The 17054-nt window shown below is 47.5% G+C and overlaps 2 protein-coding genes across 3 annotated transcripts in view; both read right to left on the bottom strand.

Annotated features, from left to right (window-relative positions):
- The window catches only part of LOC310666130 (intelectin-like protein), an 814635-nt gene that overhangs the window by 657466 nt on the left and 140115 nt on the right, over positions 1-17054 (bottom strand). The window lies entirely within an intron of this gene.
- The window catches only part of CA14 (carbonic anhydrase 14), a 33881-nt gene that overhangs the window by 11733 nt on the left and 5094 nt on the right, over positions 1-17054 (bottom strand). For both annotated transcript variants that reach the window (XM_083416757.1, XM_083416756.1), the window contains exons 2-4: positions 12554-12574; positions 3128-3307; positions 1322-1464 (exon numbers count right to left, since the gene is read on the bottom strand). In XM_083416757.1, the coding sequence (XP_083272883.1) occupies positions 1322-1464; positions 3128-3307; positions 12554-12574 (344 nt within the window). The remainder of the gene's footprint in view (positions 1-1321; positions 1465-3127; positions 3308-12553; positions 12575-17054) is intronic.

The following is a 17054-nucleotide window of genomic DNA, read 5'->3' as shown; positions in this document are numbered from 1 at the left end:
AGACCACAAGGGCCATCGAGTCCAACCCCCTGCCAAGCAGGAAACACCATCAGAGCACTCCTGACATATGGTTGTCAAGCCTCTGCTTAAAGACCTCCAAAGAAGGAGACTCCACCACACTCCTTGGCAGCAAATTCCACTGTCGAACAGCTCTTACTGTCAGGAAGTTCTTCCTAATGTTTAGGTGGAATCTTCTTTCTTGTAGTTTGGATCCATTGCTCCGTGTCCGCTTCTCTGGAGCCGCAGAAAACAACCTTTCTCCCTCCTCTATGTGACATCCTTTTATATATTTGAACATGGCTATCATATCACATTTTTAGAGAGAGTCCGTGTGGACTGAAGAGTGGACCGAAGAGACCAGAGCTCCAATCCCTGCTCATCCAGGAAACTCAGTGTATGACCTGGAAGGAGGTTTGGGGTGGAAGCAGTTCCTTCCTCTCAGCCTGACCTACCTCACAGGGTTGTTGAGAAGGTTAAATGGGGAGGAGACATGTGTACGCCACCTGGATCTCCTTGAAGTGTGGGCCACAAGAATAAATAAATATCTGATAAAATGAAATAACTACATGCAATTTTGCCTAACGCACTTGTTTCTGCAAAGCCTCGTTGTGTTAAACCTTTTTGCGGGTCATTTCCCCTAATATCAATTTTTGTACGTACTTTAGTATATATACTTTACTTTAGTATATATAGGGACGCGGGTGGCGCTATGGGTTAAACCACAGAGCCTAGGACTTGCCAATCAGAAAGTCAGCGGTTCGAATCCCCGCGACGGGGTGAGCTCCCGTTGCTCGGTCCCTGCTCCTGCCAACCTAGCAGTTCAAAAGCACGTCAAAGTGCAACTAGATAAATAGGTACCGCTCTGACGGGAAGGTAAACGGCATTTCCGTGCGCTGCTCTGGTTCGCCAGAAGCTGTACGCCGGGTCCCTCAGCCAATAAAGCGAGATGAGCACCGCAACCCCAGAGTCGGTCATGACTGGACCTAATGATCAGGGGTACCTTTTTTAGTACAGTGGTACCTCGCAAGACGAAAGAGTTTTTCGTTTCTGAGCTGCTTCGCAAGACGGATTTCCCTATGGGCTTGCTTCGCAAGACAAAAACGTCTTGCGCCTTTTAAAAAAAACCGCCAATGTATTCCTATGGGAAACCGTCAATGCACATTGGTGCTTCGCAAGACGAAAAAATTCACAAGACGAAAAAACTCGCAGAACGAATTAATTTCGTCTTGCGAGGCACCACTGTATATGCATTTTTGTACATGTGACTCGGCTACAGTACAAAATTTGGAGGAGTGTGAATGTTTTGCTCTGGCCTACTTACTTCTGCCGGGAAGGGCCTCCCGTCCACCTTGTGCTCTGAGCCTTCGAGGCTCCCCTTCCTACCCCAGTGGAGGTGCAGCTGAACGGCTGTAAACATCTTGGGCAAACCATGAAGTTGCATGCTTGGGGGCAGAGACATCTGCACTGCAAGAGAGAGAGGGAGGGAGAGAGAAGCCACAAGGTCCTCATTCTGGTGGTTGCAAACCCTCCAACCTTTCTCCGATGAAAACAAGGACATCCCATTCCATATTGATAATTCTATTATTTATACCCCATACCGTCTTACAGGGTTGCCCCGGCCATTCTGGGCTACATACAGTCATACTGAAGGGACTGGTTACCCAAACCTGACTGTGTAGTCACCCCAACTAGGCCCCAAACTTCCCAAATTCTTTCTTTGAGGATCCATTAGCTAAAATCCATTAGCTTGAGCTATATAACACAAAGTAGCTGAATAAACAAAGCCTTCTCCTTTATCAGTCCATGAAGGCGTAATAGATGGCCTTGTCAGTTCCGAGTAGAGACGGGATGGCGCATCCAACTTATCTTACCAGTTGTAACTATCCTGACCATGCTGACGCACAGACCCCAGGAATGGCGCCAGGAGTGCCAGATAAAAGTACAGAAACAATTTCTACTCATGCTCAAGGATGCAAACTTATGTGTACAAACTCATGAAGCTGGATTCCTGGGGAGGGGGAAAGGGGACCTACAGGGAATATAAGCTGTATGTAACTGCTCTTTAGGTGTGCTTGCTTGTGACTGATCACGCAGTGCCTTTCTGCTATTCCAGAGAGCAGAAATAAACTCTTTCTCTGAACCTACCCTCCGTGTCTATTGGCTCCTTCCTCCCTCCCGGGAGCAACCTCCCAGGAAAGGTCTGAAAGGCTATATTTCCTCCGGTTACAAACCCTGCGGGTTGCACGTTTTCAGATTGCGGACCACACCGAACCCAGAAGTACCGGAACGGGTTACGTTCGGGTTTCGTGCTTGCGCAGAAGTGCAAAATGACATCACACGCATGTGCAGGAGCGCCGGATCGCGTCATGCGCGTGCGCAGATGTGGAGCTGTGGGTTGCAAACCCTGCGGGTTGTGAATGTGCCACCAGCACGGATCACATTCGCAACTCAAGTTACGACTGTATATAAAAACATAATAAAACATTAAACATTTTTTAAAAAACTTCCCTATACAGGATTGCTTTCAGACAGCTCAGGGGTCAGATAACTGCATACCCGCCAACATTTTTCCAAGAAAATAGGGACGTCCTAAGGAAAAGCGGGACATTCCGGGATCAAATCAGAAACTGGGACGGCTTCTCTAAATCAGGGATGTCTCTGGCAAATAGGGACACTTAGAGGGTCTATGATTGGATGGGGAGAACCATTGCTTCCTTCAGCCCTTCATTGCAAGAAGAAGCATTATTAGTCACATGTGCAAGGAGAATGGATCGTGCCCTGGAGTTGCCAGGTGAACAACTGGCCACATTTCATCACCATGGTAACGGACCAGCATCTTCCCTGGTACAGAGGTCTCCATGGCGACGTGGAGGGGAGTCTTCCTGGCACCAGAGATTTTGCAGGCCTGGGCTGTAGCCATGGGCCAACCGCTGTTCAACAAGGTGATTATACATGACAGACATGTGCTAGCTTCTTGCATTTTTCTATTTTTGTGTATTGAATCTGCCTCTCCATCCTGCAGCGTTCTGGCAGGGAGCGTTCCCTAACCCCAGCAAAAAAGAAAATACAGATGGCAGATGGGGTTGGGGAAATGGGGACTGCCGTTAAGTCCCATAAACAGCCTCACCTGTGTGTCCGTTATTTATCAGGGTGAAGTCGTCGCCTCCTGGATTCCGATACCCCGACGTCTCAACCGGAGGCAAGGAAGGGTCGTATTGGACTGTTCCCGTGTCAATATCGATAGGGGACTGAGCTTTCCATCCACAGTCTGGGTAAGTGTCCGGCCAGTGCTCCTGTCCGTGGGACCCTGAGAAGGAAGAATATAAACTGCTATGTACTGAAGTTCTCACCCTGGGCCAGCAGGGGGATACTGTAGATAGTTATGCAAATAAGGGATCGAAAATGACGTTCAGTGATTGGATAGTTTTAGAAAATTGTTACAGTTACGTTGTACTGGAGCTCTATATAAGCAGGCTGACTTAACCCCTCCAGTTCAGTTCTGTTCTGGCCTGTGAATAAACAAGAGCTGTTTGAAGAATCGCTGTGTCGTCTGATACGTTCAACCACAACTTAACATAAACACTGACCACTGAGGCAGCAACATGCTTGTGGGGAGGAGAGATTCGGGGCAGATAAAGGAGCATCCTTCTTCACACAGCGCATAGTTAAACTATGGAACTTCCTGCCACAGGAAGCAGCGATGGCCGCCAATACGCATGGGTTTAAAAATAGGATCGGGCAAATTCATGGAGGTGGGGAAGGCTATTGATGGCTACTAGCCAGGACTGCTCTGTTCTGCCTCCACAGTCGGAGGCAGAAATGCTTCTGTGGTTGCTGGAAACCACAGGAGAGGAGAACCGGTCCTGTGTTCAAGTCCTGATTGTGGGTTTCCCGAAAGAGGCATCTGTTTGGCCCCTGTGGGAACAGGATGCAGGATAAGATGGGCCTTTGGCCGGATCCTGCAGGCGCTTATTCTGTTTTTAGGGGAAATCAGGAGTTGGTAAATGCACAACTTTGAGCCATCTCTCTCTCTCTCTCTCTCTCTCTCTCTCCTCTCTATCGTTTAATTTTTATTAAGTTTTTCTATTTCACATTTTAGAATCTTCATTTAAACAACTTTAAAATATCAGTGGCTTCCCTTCTTCCCTTTCCATGGTTCAGTTTGCATGCCATAGATCCCTGCATATTTTACATAAACTAAACCATTCAGTATTGAATTTTTACATCCATCAAAACTTATTTACACTGCTGAATTTATCTTAATGCTGCCAACGTTTTCATACGTACACAATCTTCACCCATATATTCAATAAACATTTTCCAGTCTTCTTTAAATGTATATTCTTCTTGTTCTCTTATTCTATAAGTTAAGTCTGCAAGCTGAGCATATTCCCTCAGTTTAAGTTGCCATTCCTCTTTGCTTGGGACCTCGCTCGTTTTCCATTTTTGGACTAACAAAACACGGGCCGCAGTAGTGCCATACATAAGTAACCTTTTTTGACACCTGGGAATTTCTGTCTGAATTATCCCCAACAAAAAGGACTCTGGGTATTGGGGGGGGGTTGTTTTTGAAAAAGTGCTTTTAAACATTCCCTTGGTGCATCGACCTCCCAGCAGTGCCATAAGTATATCGCCAAGTGACTCTAACTTCATGCCCCACACTGGATACAGTGGTACCTCGGGTTACAGACACTTCAGGTTACAGACGCTTCAGGTTACAGACTCTGCTAACCCAGAAATAGTACCTCGGGTTAAGAACTTTGCTTCAGGATGAGAACAGAAATCGCGCGGCTGCAGCAGGAGGCCCCTGAAGTGCTGCTTCAGGTTAAGAACAGTTTCAGATTAAGAACAGACCTCCAGAACAAATTAAGTTCTTAACCCAAGGTACCACCGTACAACCCTTGATTTCATTCATGAGAGATGTTCTTTCAAATCACCTATCCCTGTACCAGCCCACTCAGACCTTGAGGTCAATCTCCAAGCTCCTTCTCTGTGATCAGCAAGAGAACGGTCCTTTTCTGCCATAATCATTATTTATTTAAGGTTCTTCCCCCCCCCCCCATCTAACTTTTATTGAAGTTTTGAAATTATAAGAAAAGGAAAAATTTCCAGAACGAAAGTGAGAAAGAGAAGAGAGAAGAAATTGTGGGGACTAAGCATTAAGCACCATCAGCGCAGAGACGGAACATTGGCAGAGCAGAATATCTTCCGTGGTGTAAACAAATGCTTCTAAGTATTTGGAAAAGGAAACGTTGTGCTAATACATATGATGGATCAAACAAGAATGTGTTAATCTTAATTCCCTTGCTTTCTTATCACATACAGTGGTGCCTCTGGTTGCAAACGGGATCCGTTCTGGAGGCCCGTTCGTAACATGAAAAGAGCGCAACCCACAGCGGAGCATCTGTGCACACCCAGGTTGCAATTCGGCACTTCTGGGCATGCACGTGACGTCATTTTGCACGTCTGCGCATGCAGCAAAACCTGGAAGTAACCCTTTCCGGTACTTCCGGGTTGCCGCGGGACGTAACCTGAAAGAACGTAACATGAAGTGGACGTAACAAGAGGTATGACTGTATACAACATAGGAATAAGGTAAAGGTAAAGGTACCCCTGCCCGTACGGGCCAGTCGTGCCCGACTCTGGGGTTGTGCGCCCATCTCGCTTAAGAGGCCGGGGGCCAGCGCTGTCCGAAGACACTTCCAGGTCACGTGGCCAGCGTGACAAGCTGCATCTGGTGAGCCAGCGCAGCACATGGAAACGCCGTTTACCTTCCCGCTAGTAAGCGGTCCCTATTTATCTACTTGCACCCGGGGGTGCTTTCGAACTGCTAGGTTGGCAGGCACTGGGACCGAGCAACGGGTGTGCACCCCGCCGCGGGGATTTGAACCGCCGACCTGACAATCGGCAAGTCCTAGGCGCTGAGGTTTTACCCACAGCGCCACCCGCGTCCCTTAACATAGGAATAGAGAGATGATAAAATTAAAATAAAAAAGCAAGGGTGTGCTGTATCTTGCTGATAGTATGTTCTTGTAATGCTTACTCTATAGTAAGCTGCAAGGACCATCTGAAAAGCTATTGCTTAGCTTTGAGGAGCACAATGAAAGCTTTCAGAAGTCCATACTCCTCCAACCTAGAAGGCTGGTAGACATCAGGCCAACCGCCTGGGCGCGATGACAGCTCCTCAGACATGGCCTCTCTCAACACGGGCCACCGGGCGCAAGAGCAGGCGGAAGGAACTGGTAGCGCAGAGGTGTTCTGGGGCGATTATTTGGGGTCTGGGCCGAGGGAGGAAGGAAAGGGCATCATCTTTGAGAGCCTGTTGCTGACAGAACACCAAACTACCGGCAGCCAATTTGGAGCAAAGGGCCTCCAATTTGGACCAAAGCCCCCAAGCCAGATGAGCGCGTAACCCCAGTTGGTCTCTAAGTGCTACTGGACAATCTTTTGTTTTTTTATATATATTTCGAGATGGGTGGGGTATTATTATTATTATGGAATAGGGTGTGTCCCTATTTTCTTCAGAGAAATGTTGGAGGGTACGAAATCCAGTTCCTTTCAGTAAGAACTGATACCCGGTGCAGGCTCAAAAACATTTCCCCCCCGTAATTGCTGTTTGATACATAAAAGCACTTGATATGGGCAGGAACTGTGGAAAAACTGGATTTTTAAGTATATATGTGTGTATAAATGGACACCCATGTGAAAAAGCATTTTAAATTCTGGAGTTTCTAAGCCAGCAAACGTAAAAAAAAAGAAAAAGCATGAGACCAGAAAAGATTTATTCAAATTAACCATAAAAACTGATCCTGATGAATACACAGCCTGCATCTGACCACCCCCCAAAATCTGTGCCACTGTCCACCGCGCTGCCACCCACAAAGAGTTTTTTGTCTGTCCTCATCTGCTTCCTAGCATTGGCACCCAGTGCCAGTTCCACCAGTAATAAGGGACGTCTTTTCCTCGCCAAAAAAAAAAAGGCGAAAAGGCAAGTCAGGTCCTCTTTCTTTCTGTGAAAGAGGTTTGCTTCTGAATGCCCCCCCCCCCCTTGCAAGGCAGGAGAAACAGATCACACGCTCCCTTGCATCTGAATTCAAACGCTCGCCGGGCTCTGCGCTGGCTGCAAAAGTTTTCCTTCCATGCGGGGAAGCAAGGATAAAGCTGTTTGCTTTTTCCCTGCCTGGCGCAATTGTCATTCCGGTGGCCCCAGAGCTTAAAATGACAGCACCATGGTTGGAGGGCTCAGGAGTTGTTTTCCTGCCCCATGGAATGAAAATTTGCAGCCGCAACCACCAAAAACTTAGCCCGACCCATTGGAAAAGAAATTGTTGTTGTTTATTCGTTTAGTCGTGTCCGACTCTTCGTGACCCCCTGGACCAGAGCACGCCAGGCACTCCTGTCTTCCACTGCCTCCCACAGTTTGGTCAAACTCATGCTGGTAGCTTTGAGAACACGGTCCAACCACCTTGTCCTCTGTCGCCCCCTTCTCCTTCTGCCCTCCATCTTTCCCAACATCAGGGTCTTTTCCAGGGAGTCTTCTCTTCTCATGAGGTGGCCAAAGTCTTGGAGTCTCAGCTTCAGGATCTGTCCTTCCAGGGAGCACTCAGGGCTGGTTTTCTTAAGAATGGAGAGGTTTGATCTTCTTGCAGTCCATGGGACTCTCAAGAGTCTCCTCCAGCACCAGAATTCAAAAGCATCCATTCTTCGGCGATCAGCCTTCTTTATGGTCCAGCTCTCACTTCCATACATCACTACTGGGAAAACCATAGCTTTAACTATACAGACCTTTGTTGGCAAGGTGATGTCTCTGCTTTTTAAGATGCTGTCTAGGTTTGACCCATTGGAAATGACATAAAGGTAAAGGTAAAGGTACCCCTGCCCGTACGGGCCAGTCTTGACAGACTCTAGGGTTGTGTGCTCATCTCACTCTAGAGGCCAGGAGCCAGCGCTGTCCGCAGACACTTCCGGGTCATGTGGCCAGCGTGACGAAGCTGCTCTGGCGAACCGGCACAGTGCCACAGTGCCACCCGCGTTGCTTGGAAATGACATACAGATGACTAAACCTGAGCCCATGAATTTCACTGGGTCCTACTCTGAGTAGAGCTTCGTTTGGTGCAGCCCTTTGTTTTTCCGCAACTATGAAAAATGAATGAGGGCAGACAAGTGAACAACCTATCAGGGCAAAATTTCTATTAAGAAATAACTTTTCAGGAAATGAAGTCCTCCCAGCCGTCGCTCACGCTTCTCAAGCCCCGCCCATTGTAGGAGGGGCCTGGGATGAACCAATGAGAGCTCAAGAGCCTTCCGGGGACTTTGACACCATTCTGCTTGGTCGTTGCCCCTCTGATTTTCTCCAACAGAGCGCCAACAGGTGAACTACCGGTAACTAACGATCATGGTACACTGTTTTCTCCAATTTCGGGGTCATTTTTGACTATTTGCTGCTCAGGAGAGGTGAAGACATCAATATCAGCTTGTCTTGCAGACTTGTTGGAAGAGTCATCACAGGCATGAAGCCATCCCTGTTTCTCCTTCTTTCAACATTTCTGAATATATTTACCCTTTTTAAAAAAAAATGTACTGGTCCTCATGAAAAATGACCAGCATGTTAAGGCAAATTTATTCCAATATGTGCACTTTCCCCATGTGATTTCCCCTAATAGAATACTTTTCTAAAACATTGTTTTCACTGATAGATTGTGTGTGTGTGTGTGTGTGTGTGTGCACACGCACACACTCACAACTATTAGGGAAACAATCACCCCCCCCAAAAAAAGCATCTCCATGCTTTCCCCTGCATATGCATTTTTGAACACGTTGCTTCGTCAGAGGCCTGCGTTGCAAAATTCAGAGAATTTCGAATTTTAAAGGGTGGCCGTGATTCGCTCTGCAGGTCCTTTTGGGAAAAGCAAATTCAGATAGGTTCACCTTTAAACGCGAACCAAAGAGAGCTTCTCCCCCTTCCTTGCAAACAACGCCAATCCCAGCCGAGGGATCTCAGCCGGCCTTCGCCGCCGCCACGGCTAAGCCCTTTTCAGCCCTTCAACATCAACAATGCCTTTGTTTCTTTCCCATGAGTTGGCCACTCTGGGTGAGCTTAAGGGGAGGGGATGGAACTGGATTACTCCCCGTGAAAGAGGATCAAGCTGGCCTGGCTGAGTGCCGCAATGCTAACCTCATTGGAACGTCGCCGGTTCCTTTGCTAATTGGGACGGTGATTTGGTGCGGAAGGTTTTAGCTGGAGGAAAACAGCAGAGCGGCTGTAGAAAACACACTCAGGAGTTACAAAAGGGACTTTGGGGGCTTAGAGGCCAGAGGGGAGAATTGTTTTTTCTCTCTCCATGTAACACAGCCGTTCCCAAACTTTTTAGGGCCTCTCCCCACCTTGATTCGACAAACTCATCCCCAGTGCCCCTTACCCTGCCCTATACAAAGCATTATTCAGAATAACGGTTTGCACGACCCAGTAAGGGGAAAATACTAACACACACACACACAAAAATTGAAACAGCAACAACTACTTGCACATTTATTGAAAATCCAGTGGAAACTATTTGGTTTGATTAGTTCGGCAAAAGGGGAATTTGATCCAGTGCTACCAGCCTCAAAATATTCCATCAACAGTGTCTCCGAAAAATCTTACACATCACTTGGGAAGACAGGCAAACTAATACCAGTGTACTGGAAGAAGCAAAGAGCACCAGTGTTGAAGCAATGAATCTTCAACATCAACTTCGTTGGCCTGGTCGTGTTGTATGGGTGCCTGATGATCATCTTCCAAAGCAACTACTCTATTCTGAATTTTAAAATGGAAAGCGTAATGCTGATGGTCAACAAAAGAGGTTTAAAGACTATATCAAGGCATACCGGTATCTTTAAAAATGTAGTATAAACACCAACAACTGGGAAACACTGGCCTGCGAACGCTCCAGTTGGAGAACAGTCTTTACCAAAGGTGTCATGGGCTTTGAAGACACTCAAACTCAGGACAAAAGGGAGAAACGTGCTAAGAGGAAGGCACGCTTGGCAAATCCACACTGTGATCAACTCCCGCCCGGAAACCAATGTCCCCACTGTGGAAGGACATGTGGATCCAGAATTGGCTTCCACAGTCACTTACGGACTCATTGTTTAAACTGTGTTTATGGAAGACAATCTTACTTGGCTGAGATGATCGCCAAAGAAGAAGGACCAGCTTTGCAAAGTCTGAGTCATTTATCCCTCCAATGCCCCCCCCTTGCCTCTTGGCACCCTCTGGGTGATCCCACCCACCCTCAGGAAGCACCACCTTTTGCTTTGGGAACCCTTGATTTAATGTATTTACATCCCGCCTTTCCCCCAAGTTGGGATCCATATTGTTGTTGTTTAGTCATTTAGTCGTGTCCGATTCTTCGTGACCCCCTGGACCAGAGCACACCAGGCACTCCTGTCTTCCACTGCCTCCCGCAGTTTGATCAAACTCATGCTGGTAGCTTCGAGAACACTGTCCAACCACCTCGTCCTCTGTCGTCCCCTTCTCCTTGCGCCCTCCGTCTTTCCCAACATCAGGGTCTTTTCCAGGGAGTCTTCTCTTCTCATGAGGTGGCCAAAGTCTTGGAGCCTCAGCTTCAGGATCTGGCCTTCCAGTGAGTGCTCAGGGCTGATTTCCTTCAGAATGGAGAGGTTGGATCTTCTTGCAGTCCATGGGACTCTCAAGAGTCTCCTCCAGCACCAGAATTCAAAAGCATCAATTCTTCAGCGATCAGCCTTCTTTATGGTCCAGCGCTCACTTCCATACATCACTACTGGGAAAACCATAGCTTTAACAATACGGACCTTTGCTGGCAAGGTGATGTCTCTGCTTTTTAAGATGCTGTCTAGAGATCCACATAGAAGCATATAATTATAGAGTTGGAAGGGACCTCTGAGCATCTGCAATGCAGGAATATGCAGCTGTCCCGGACAGGGATCAAACCCATGACCTTGATGTTGCCAGCACCATGCTCTAACCATCATCATAAGGCAGCTTATGACATTTAACGGCAGTGTTATAAAATGCAAGGTGGCAAAAGCAAACTTGCCCTTAAAACACATCAGAGCACACTGAGCCCCTGCAATTTCCACTAGTGCCCAAAATTGTGGGGGAAAGTGTATTTTTGAGGTTTGATTGCCCATAACATCACTTTTTTTTGGGAGCAATGCCATAAAATTATATATCAATGGAAAGATAATTTAATGGAGAATGTAATGCAACAATGTCCGTTCAATTATCTGTATTCTATAAAAAGTTATGGCCAATTAACCAGGAAAAGGAAGCACAACTTCCTTGGGCTGCTATGTAGTACCTTTCCTAAATTTGAATGTAGCCAACGTGCCAATGTGTTTGCCCAGACAGCAGCATCATCTGAACCTTCATTTCCAAAGGCCTGTCTGAGCAGGAAGGCGTCAGCCTGCCGGCAGCAGGATAACAAAGAGGGAGCCAGTCTAGACTTTCCCGGGAAGGAATTCCACAATCTGGGAGCTGCCACAGAAAAGGCCCTGTATCTTGTCACCACCAACCGGGCCTCTGATGCTGAGGAGACCAAGGGAACAGGGGTGGACCTTGGTAATATTCCTCCGCATGTGAGGCCACTTCACAAACTCCCACCAGCCCTCGCAGTGCTGGCTTAAGCCAGGTAAACAAGGCGCCGGGTTTTGGGAAGAAGGTGCGAGGCCCTGGCAGTCTGGAGATGGTTTGCCCGGCTTTGGGGAGGGGGGAGGGGGACTCTAGGACCCTATCAGACCCTCCTTCCAGAAGCTGGGCAAACGCCTACTAAATAATAATAATAATAAAAAAAATTGTTTATACCCCGCCCTCCCCAGCCAAGACCAGGCTCAGGGTGGCTAACACCAGGTATAAAAACAAATTAATTGAAATACAACTTAAAAACAAGATTAAAATACAACATTAAAACATTAAAATTCAGCCTCATTTCAATGGAAAGCTTTTTGGGGATGAAAACATCCGGTCTTCACCAAGGCTAATTAAGGCTAAATCCACCTTTGCAAGGTGGATCACCAGGGATCTTAACACCCAGGTTGGTTTGCCTTGGGAGAAGCAATTTTCCAAGTTATTTGCCTCTCCCAAAACCTGCATGAAACGAGCTTAATTATTTACTCTCTCTTTTTTTATTGCATATGTGTTGCATTTATTTGCAATGTACATAAGTAGTCTCCGTTTGATCCTTGCAACAGGCCTGCAGGAAAAGTTAGGACAAGAGTGAGCGACTGCCCCACAGGTCACCCAACCAGCTTCATGGCAGAGTGGGAGATTCGAACCCTGGTCTCCCAGGTCCCCCTCTAACCACTACACCACACTGATGCCATAGGGAAAGAAGGCGGCTCGGCAAAGACCTTCTGTGAATGCTCAGGAGCTTATCAGCCTGGTATTGCTTCCTTGGTGCTGCCTGCAACTCGGGGAGGGGGCCTCCTCAAACGTGGCGCTGTGGCAATCTTACCACTGGCAACAAAGGAATGCATTTGAAATTCTGGAAAGCAAATTCAGACACTGGGGGGACGAACAGCCTCTCCTTACCTTCGTATGTCCAGTGGGATCCTGCAAAGGGAGAAGAGAAGTGGCGAGTCAGTGTTGCTAAATCTTAGCATCATCAGCAATAATCACCATGTATAGGTTAGATAAAAGAAAGGACTTATTCACACAACACATAGTTAGACTCTGGAACTCCCTGCCACAGGAGGCAGTGAGGGCCAACAAAATGGGGGTCTTTGAAAGAGGATCGGTCAAATTCACGAGGAGAGGGCTATCAATGGCTACTAGGGATGCTGGCGATGCTCTGCGTCCACAGTGAGACGCAGCGATGCTTCTGAATGCCAGGTGCTGGGAATTGCAGGAGGGGAGAAGGGTCTTGTGCTCAGAACTCCGTTTTCCTCTATTGCCCTCCCCCCCCCCCAGCGATGCCCCATTGCAGGGCAAGAAGACACCAGCCCTCCCCTGCTGCTGCTCATCTGTATCTTATAATCTGAGGTAAAGGTAAAGGTAAAGGGACCCCTGACCATTAGGTCTAGTCGTGACCGACTCTGGGGTTGCGGCGCTCATCTCACTTTATTGGCAGACGGAGCCAGTGTACAGCTTCTGGGTCATGTGGCCAGCATGACTAAGCCGCTTCTGGCGAACCAGAGCAGCACACGGAAACGCCGTTTACCTTCCCACCGGAGTGGCACCTATTTATCTACTTGCACCGGCGTGCTTTCAAACTGCTAGGTTGGCAGGAGCAGGGACCGAGCAACGGGTGCTCACCGCGTCGCAGGATCCACCCGCGTCCCATAATCTGATCCTGAGGTTCCATCTTGTCCTGTTAAGACACCTTTTGACAGCCGCAACTGCTCTCTCACGCACACCCCTGTCATCTCATGACATAATCCCATGTGGCATTTTGAAACATTTATTGGCCAGTACCACAGCCTTGCCCTCAGAGAGGTTCTGCCCTTTTACGCTGGCTCCTTTCATATGTTTTGTTTTTTTAAAAAGACGAAGGAGCTTTTACAAAAGGTCATTCCATCCCCAGGGAACATTTGAGAGTCTCCTCAAACACCGAATCTAAAAAGCCCATCTCCGATTAAACTTCGGGAAAGCTGGTGAATGCTTTTTAATTTATTTGTAGCCGAAATATACATATCTATACATATACATGAATGCATGTATGTAGAGAGAGGGATATGTTAAATCACACCTGGGACCTAAAAGTGGTGAGCAGTCAGCTGCAACAGAAGAAACCTGAGTCGAAGCTGATAAGCGAATTGGAATTTTGTTCCATGCCTGAAAAGGAAGCCAGTCTCTTGCCCGGGATCTGATTTGCAGGAGAGTTGATCTCCGGCCGCTGCTAAATTTATCTCGGTCGTGTGAACTTGGAAAAAAGAACATCTCCCTTCCCTCCCCAATAGCTTGGAAGAAGTTAGGGCTACAAGACGGGAGATTTCTGCAAGAGGAAATTCCGACGAAAGAAGAATGGCAGACAAAATTAACGGACTACGCAGAATTAGATAAAATGACAGGAAGGATTCGAAACCAGAGATTCACAGAAGATTGGAAGAAAAATACGAACTGTTTGAAGAGCGATTGTAATCAACAAGTTATGCTAGCAGGACTACAAGAAGTTTTGTAAGGAGAAATATATGAAACACTGCAAAGTAGAGAAAGAATAGAGGTATTCTTTATAAGATTTGAATGTAATAGTGAAAGTAAGAAAGGTAAATTAAGTGACTAGATTGGGAAATGTTCAGATGTGGCTGATGGAAGTCAAAAAAATTGTATAAGGTACAAAAGTATGTTTAATTATTGTTGGAAATGATGTGTTAAGAAACTAATAAAATTTATATAAAAAGGAAAAATGGGGGGGGGGAGGAGATTCCGATTCAATGCTTGGAAGAAATTTCTGCCGGAAAGAGCCATTTGACAGTGGAACCGGCTCCCTCGAGAAGTAGCAGAAACTTCCTACATTGGAAGACCGGCAGATAAAGATGGTAGAATATGTGGAGATGGCAAAGCTGACGGGGAAGATCCGGAATCAGCAAGATGAACTGTTTCAAAAGGACTGGAGCAAATTTATAGTCTATATGAAAGAAAATTGTAAACATTTGAAAACGTTTGTAGGTTTGAATTGAAATGCTTTGTAATGTGAAAAAATAAGGAACTGATTTACATATAAGGAGGTAATCTTTATAAAAAAAAGAAGAAGTTTTAAGGTAAAAAAGTGGTTATAGAAATGCGAGAATTCAGTAAAAGATGTGTGGAAGTCAGAAAGAGGGAGGGAAGGAAGTCGATGCTCTGTTTGAGCAATGCTTTATGTCATAGATTTGTGCAATGAGATGTAATTAAATATGAAAACTCAATAAAAAATATTTTTAAAAAAATAGAGGTGGCAGACTCCCTCCTTCCAAGCAGAGGCTGGATGGCCATCTGTCATGGATGCTTTAGCTGAGATTCCTGCATTCCACGGGGCTGGACTAGATGACCCTTAGTGCCCCTCCCAATTCTACTATTCTTTGATTCTATTTGTGTGACCTCGTGTTCAAATCTTTTCTGTTGTAGCGTAAGAATGCCAGCCGAAGCATAGAATCATAGAGGTGGAAGGGACCCCGAGAGTCATTCGTCCAACCCCCTGCAATGCAGGAATCTTGGCCGAAGAACCCCCAACAGGCCTGTTTTAAAAACATTCGGCCTCCGACAGTAGCCATTGCGGCCGGTGGCTGCTCCAGCCAGAGCAAAGCAACCACAGCCAAGAAGAGCCTTGCGCCACCTGAAAGCTCGCACATTCAGTTGTGTGGGCTAGCCTCGAACTCGCCTTGTCGGTTGCGTGAATCCCCAGTTTTGCTGCCTTTGCCGAGCTGTAACTTACCAGGAAGTCTGAATCTATTAAACGTAAAAGGCCCCTGACCATTAGGTCCAGTCGTGACCGACTCTGGGGTTGGGGCGCTCATCTCGCTTTATTGCCTGAAGGAGCCGGCGTGCAGCTTCCGGGTCATGTGGCCAGCATGACTAAGCCGCTTCTGGCGAACCAGAGCAGCGCACAGAAACGCCGTTTACCTTCCCGCCGGAGCGGTACCTATTTATCTACTTGCACTTTGACGTGCTTTCAAACTTCTAGGTTGGCAGGAGCAGGGACCGAGCAAGGGAGCTCACCCCGCCGCGGGGATTCGAACCGCCGACCTTCTGATCAGCAGGTCCTAGGCTCTGTGGTTTAACCCACAGCGCCACCCGTGTCCCTACAAAGGCACATACAATCATTGCGACTGGAAAAAGCGAGGAGTGTGAGGAACCAACCTTCTCCGTGACCAAAAATTGGTATTTTGCACAACTTTGATGCAGCTAAAGGTAAAGGGACCCCTGACCATTAGGTCCAGTCGCGGATGACTCTGGGGTTGCAGTGCTCATCTCGCTTTACTGGCCGAGGGAGCCGGCGTACAGCTTCCAGGTCATGTGGCCAGCAGGACTAAGCTGCTTCTGGCGAACCAGAGCAGCGCACAGAAACACCGTTTACTTTCCCGCCGGAGTGGTACCTATTTATCTACTTGCACTCTGATGGGCTTTCGAACTGCTAGGTTGGCAGGAGCAGGGACTGAGCAACAGGACTCACCCCGTCGCGGGGATTCGAACCGCCAACCTTCTGATTGGCAAGTCCTAGGTTCTGTGGTTTAACCCACAGCGCCACCCGCGTCCCTTGAATCTATTAATCTAGGCCCAAATCAAGACAACAGGTTTTTTCCCCTCCCACCTCTAACAAATGGGCATTAACAGGATGGTTAAGTCAGCGCCAATTTCCGCTGCTGTAAATGGTCACTTTGCATACCTTGTGAGCATTTGAGCTTTATAGGGGATTGTCAACAGGCTATTTGGGGGGGGGCGAATTTCTATCTAGCCTCGCTATTTAAATTTCCTCTCCCTCTCTCTACACCCACGTGCTATGTGTATAAAGGCCCGCCAACATGATGAAGTTCACTCCTTTACTCCATAAGACCATAAGAAGAGTCTCCTGGATCAGGCCAATGGCCCATCTAGTCCAGCGTCTCACGCTGGCCAAATGACCCCCAGAGAACCTAAGAATCAAGATAGACTGCCTCTGGGCCTGGAGGTTCCATAAGGACGTCAGAAGAGCAATGGCTTCCGTCGCATGTTCCTGAAAGACTTCAGTGCAGGCACCAGGCTGAATTTTGTCATGAGAACATAAAAAGAGCTTGAGGGGATAAGGGCCATGGTCCATCTCTCCATCAGGCAAGGAAGCTCCCTGCCGCTGCTGAGTCAGTGTCTGGGTTGCTGCCGTGGGCTGGGCAGGGGCCAGGAAGCTGAGACTGGGTCTTGACAGACAAAGGGAGCTGGGAAGTTATCTTTTGAGGGATTTCTTGTGAAAATAAGAAGAGCCCGCTGGATCCGGCCCGACCAGTCCAGCACCCTGGTCTCACAGAGGCATGTGGGAAAACCAGCAAACAGGATACAAGCACAAGATCAATCTCTCCTCCTGAGGTTTCCAGAAACTGAGATTCAGAAGCATTGTTTCCTCACAGCGGCGGAGCAAGTTCAT

Source organism: Podarcis tiliguerta (assembly GCF_965153285.1).
Source record: "Podarcis tiliguerta genome assembly, chromosome: 16".
In the NCBI taxonomy this organism is placed as follows: Eukaryota; Metazoa; Chordata; class Lepidosauria; order Squamata; family Lacertidae; genus Podarcis; species Podarcis tiliguerta.
Note: the sequence above shows the minus strand (reverse complement) of the source record. Positions and strands in the feature narration are given on the sequence as shown.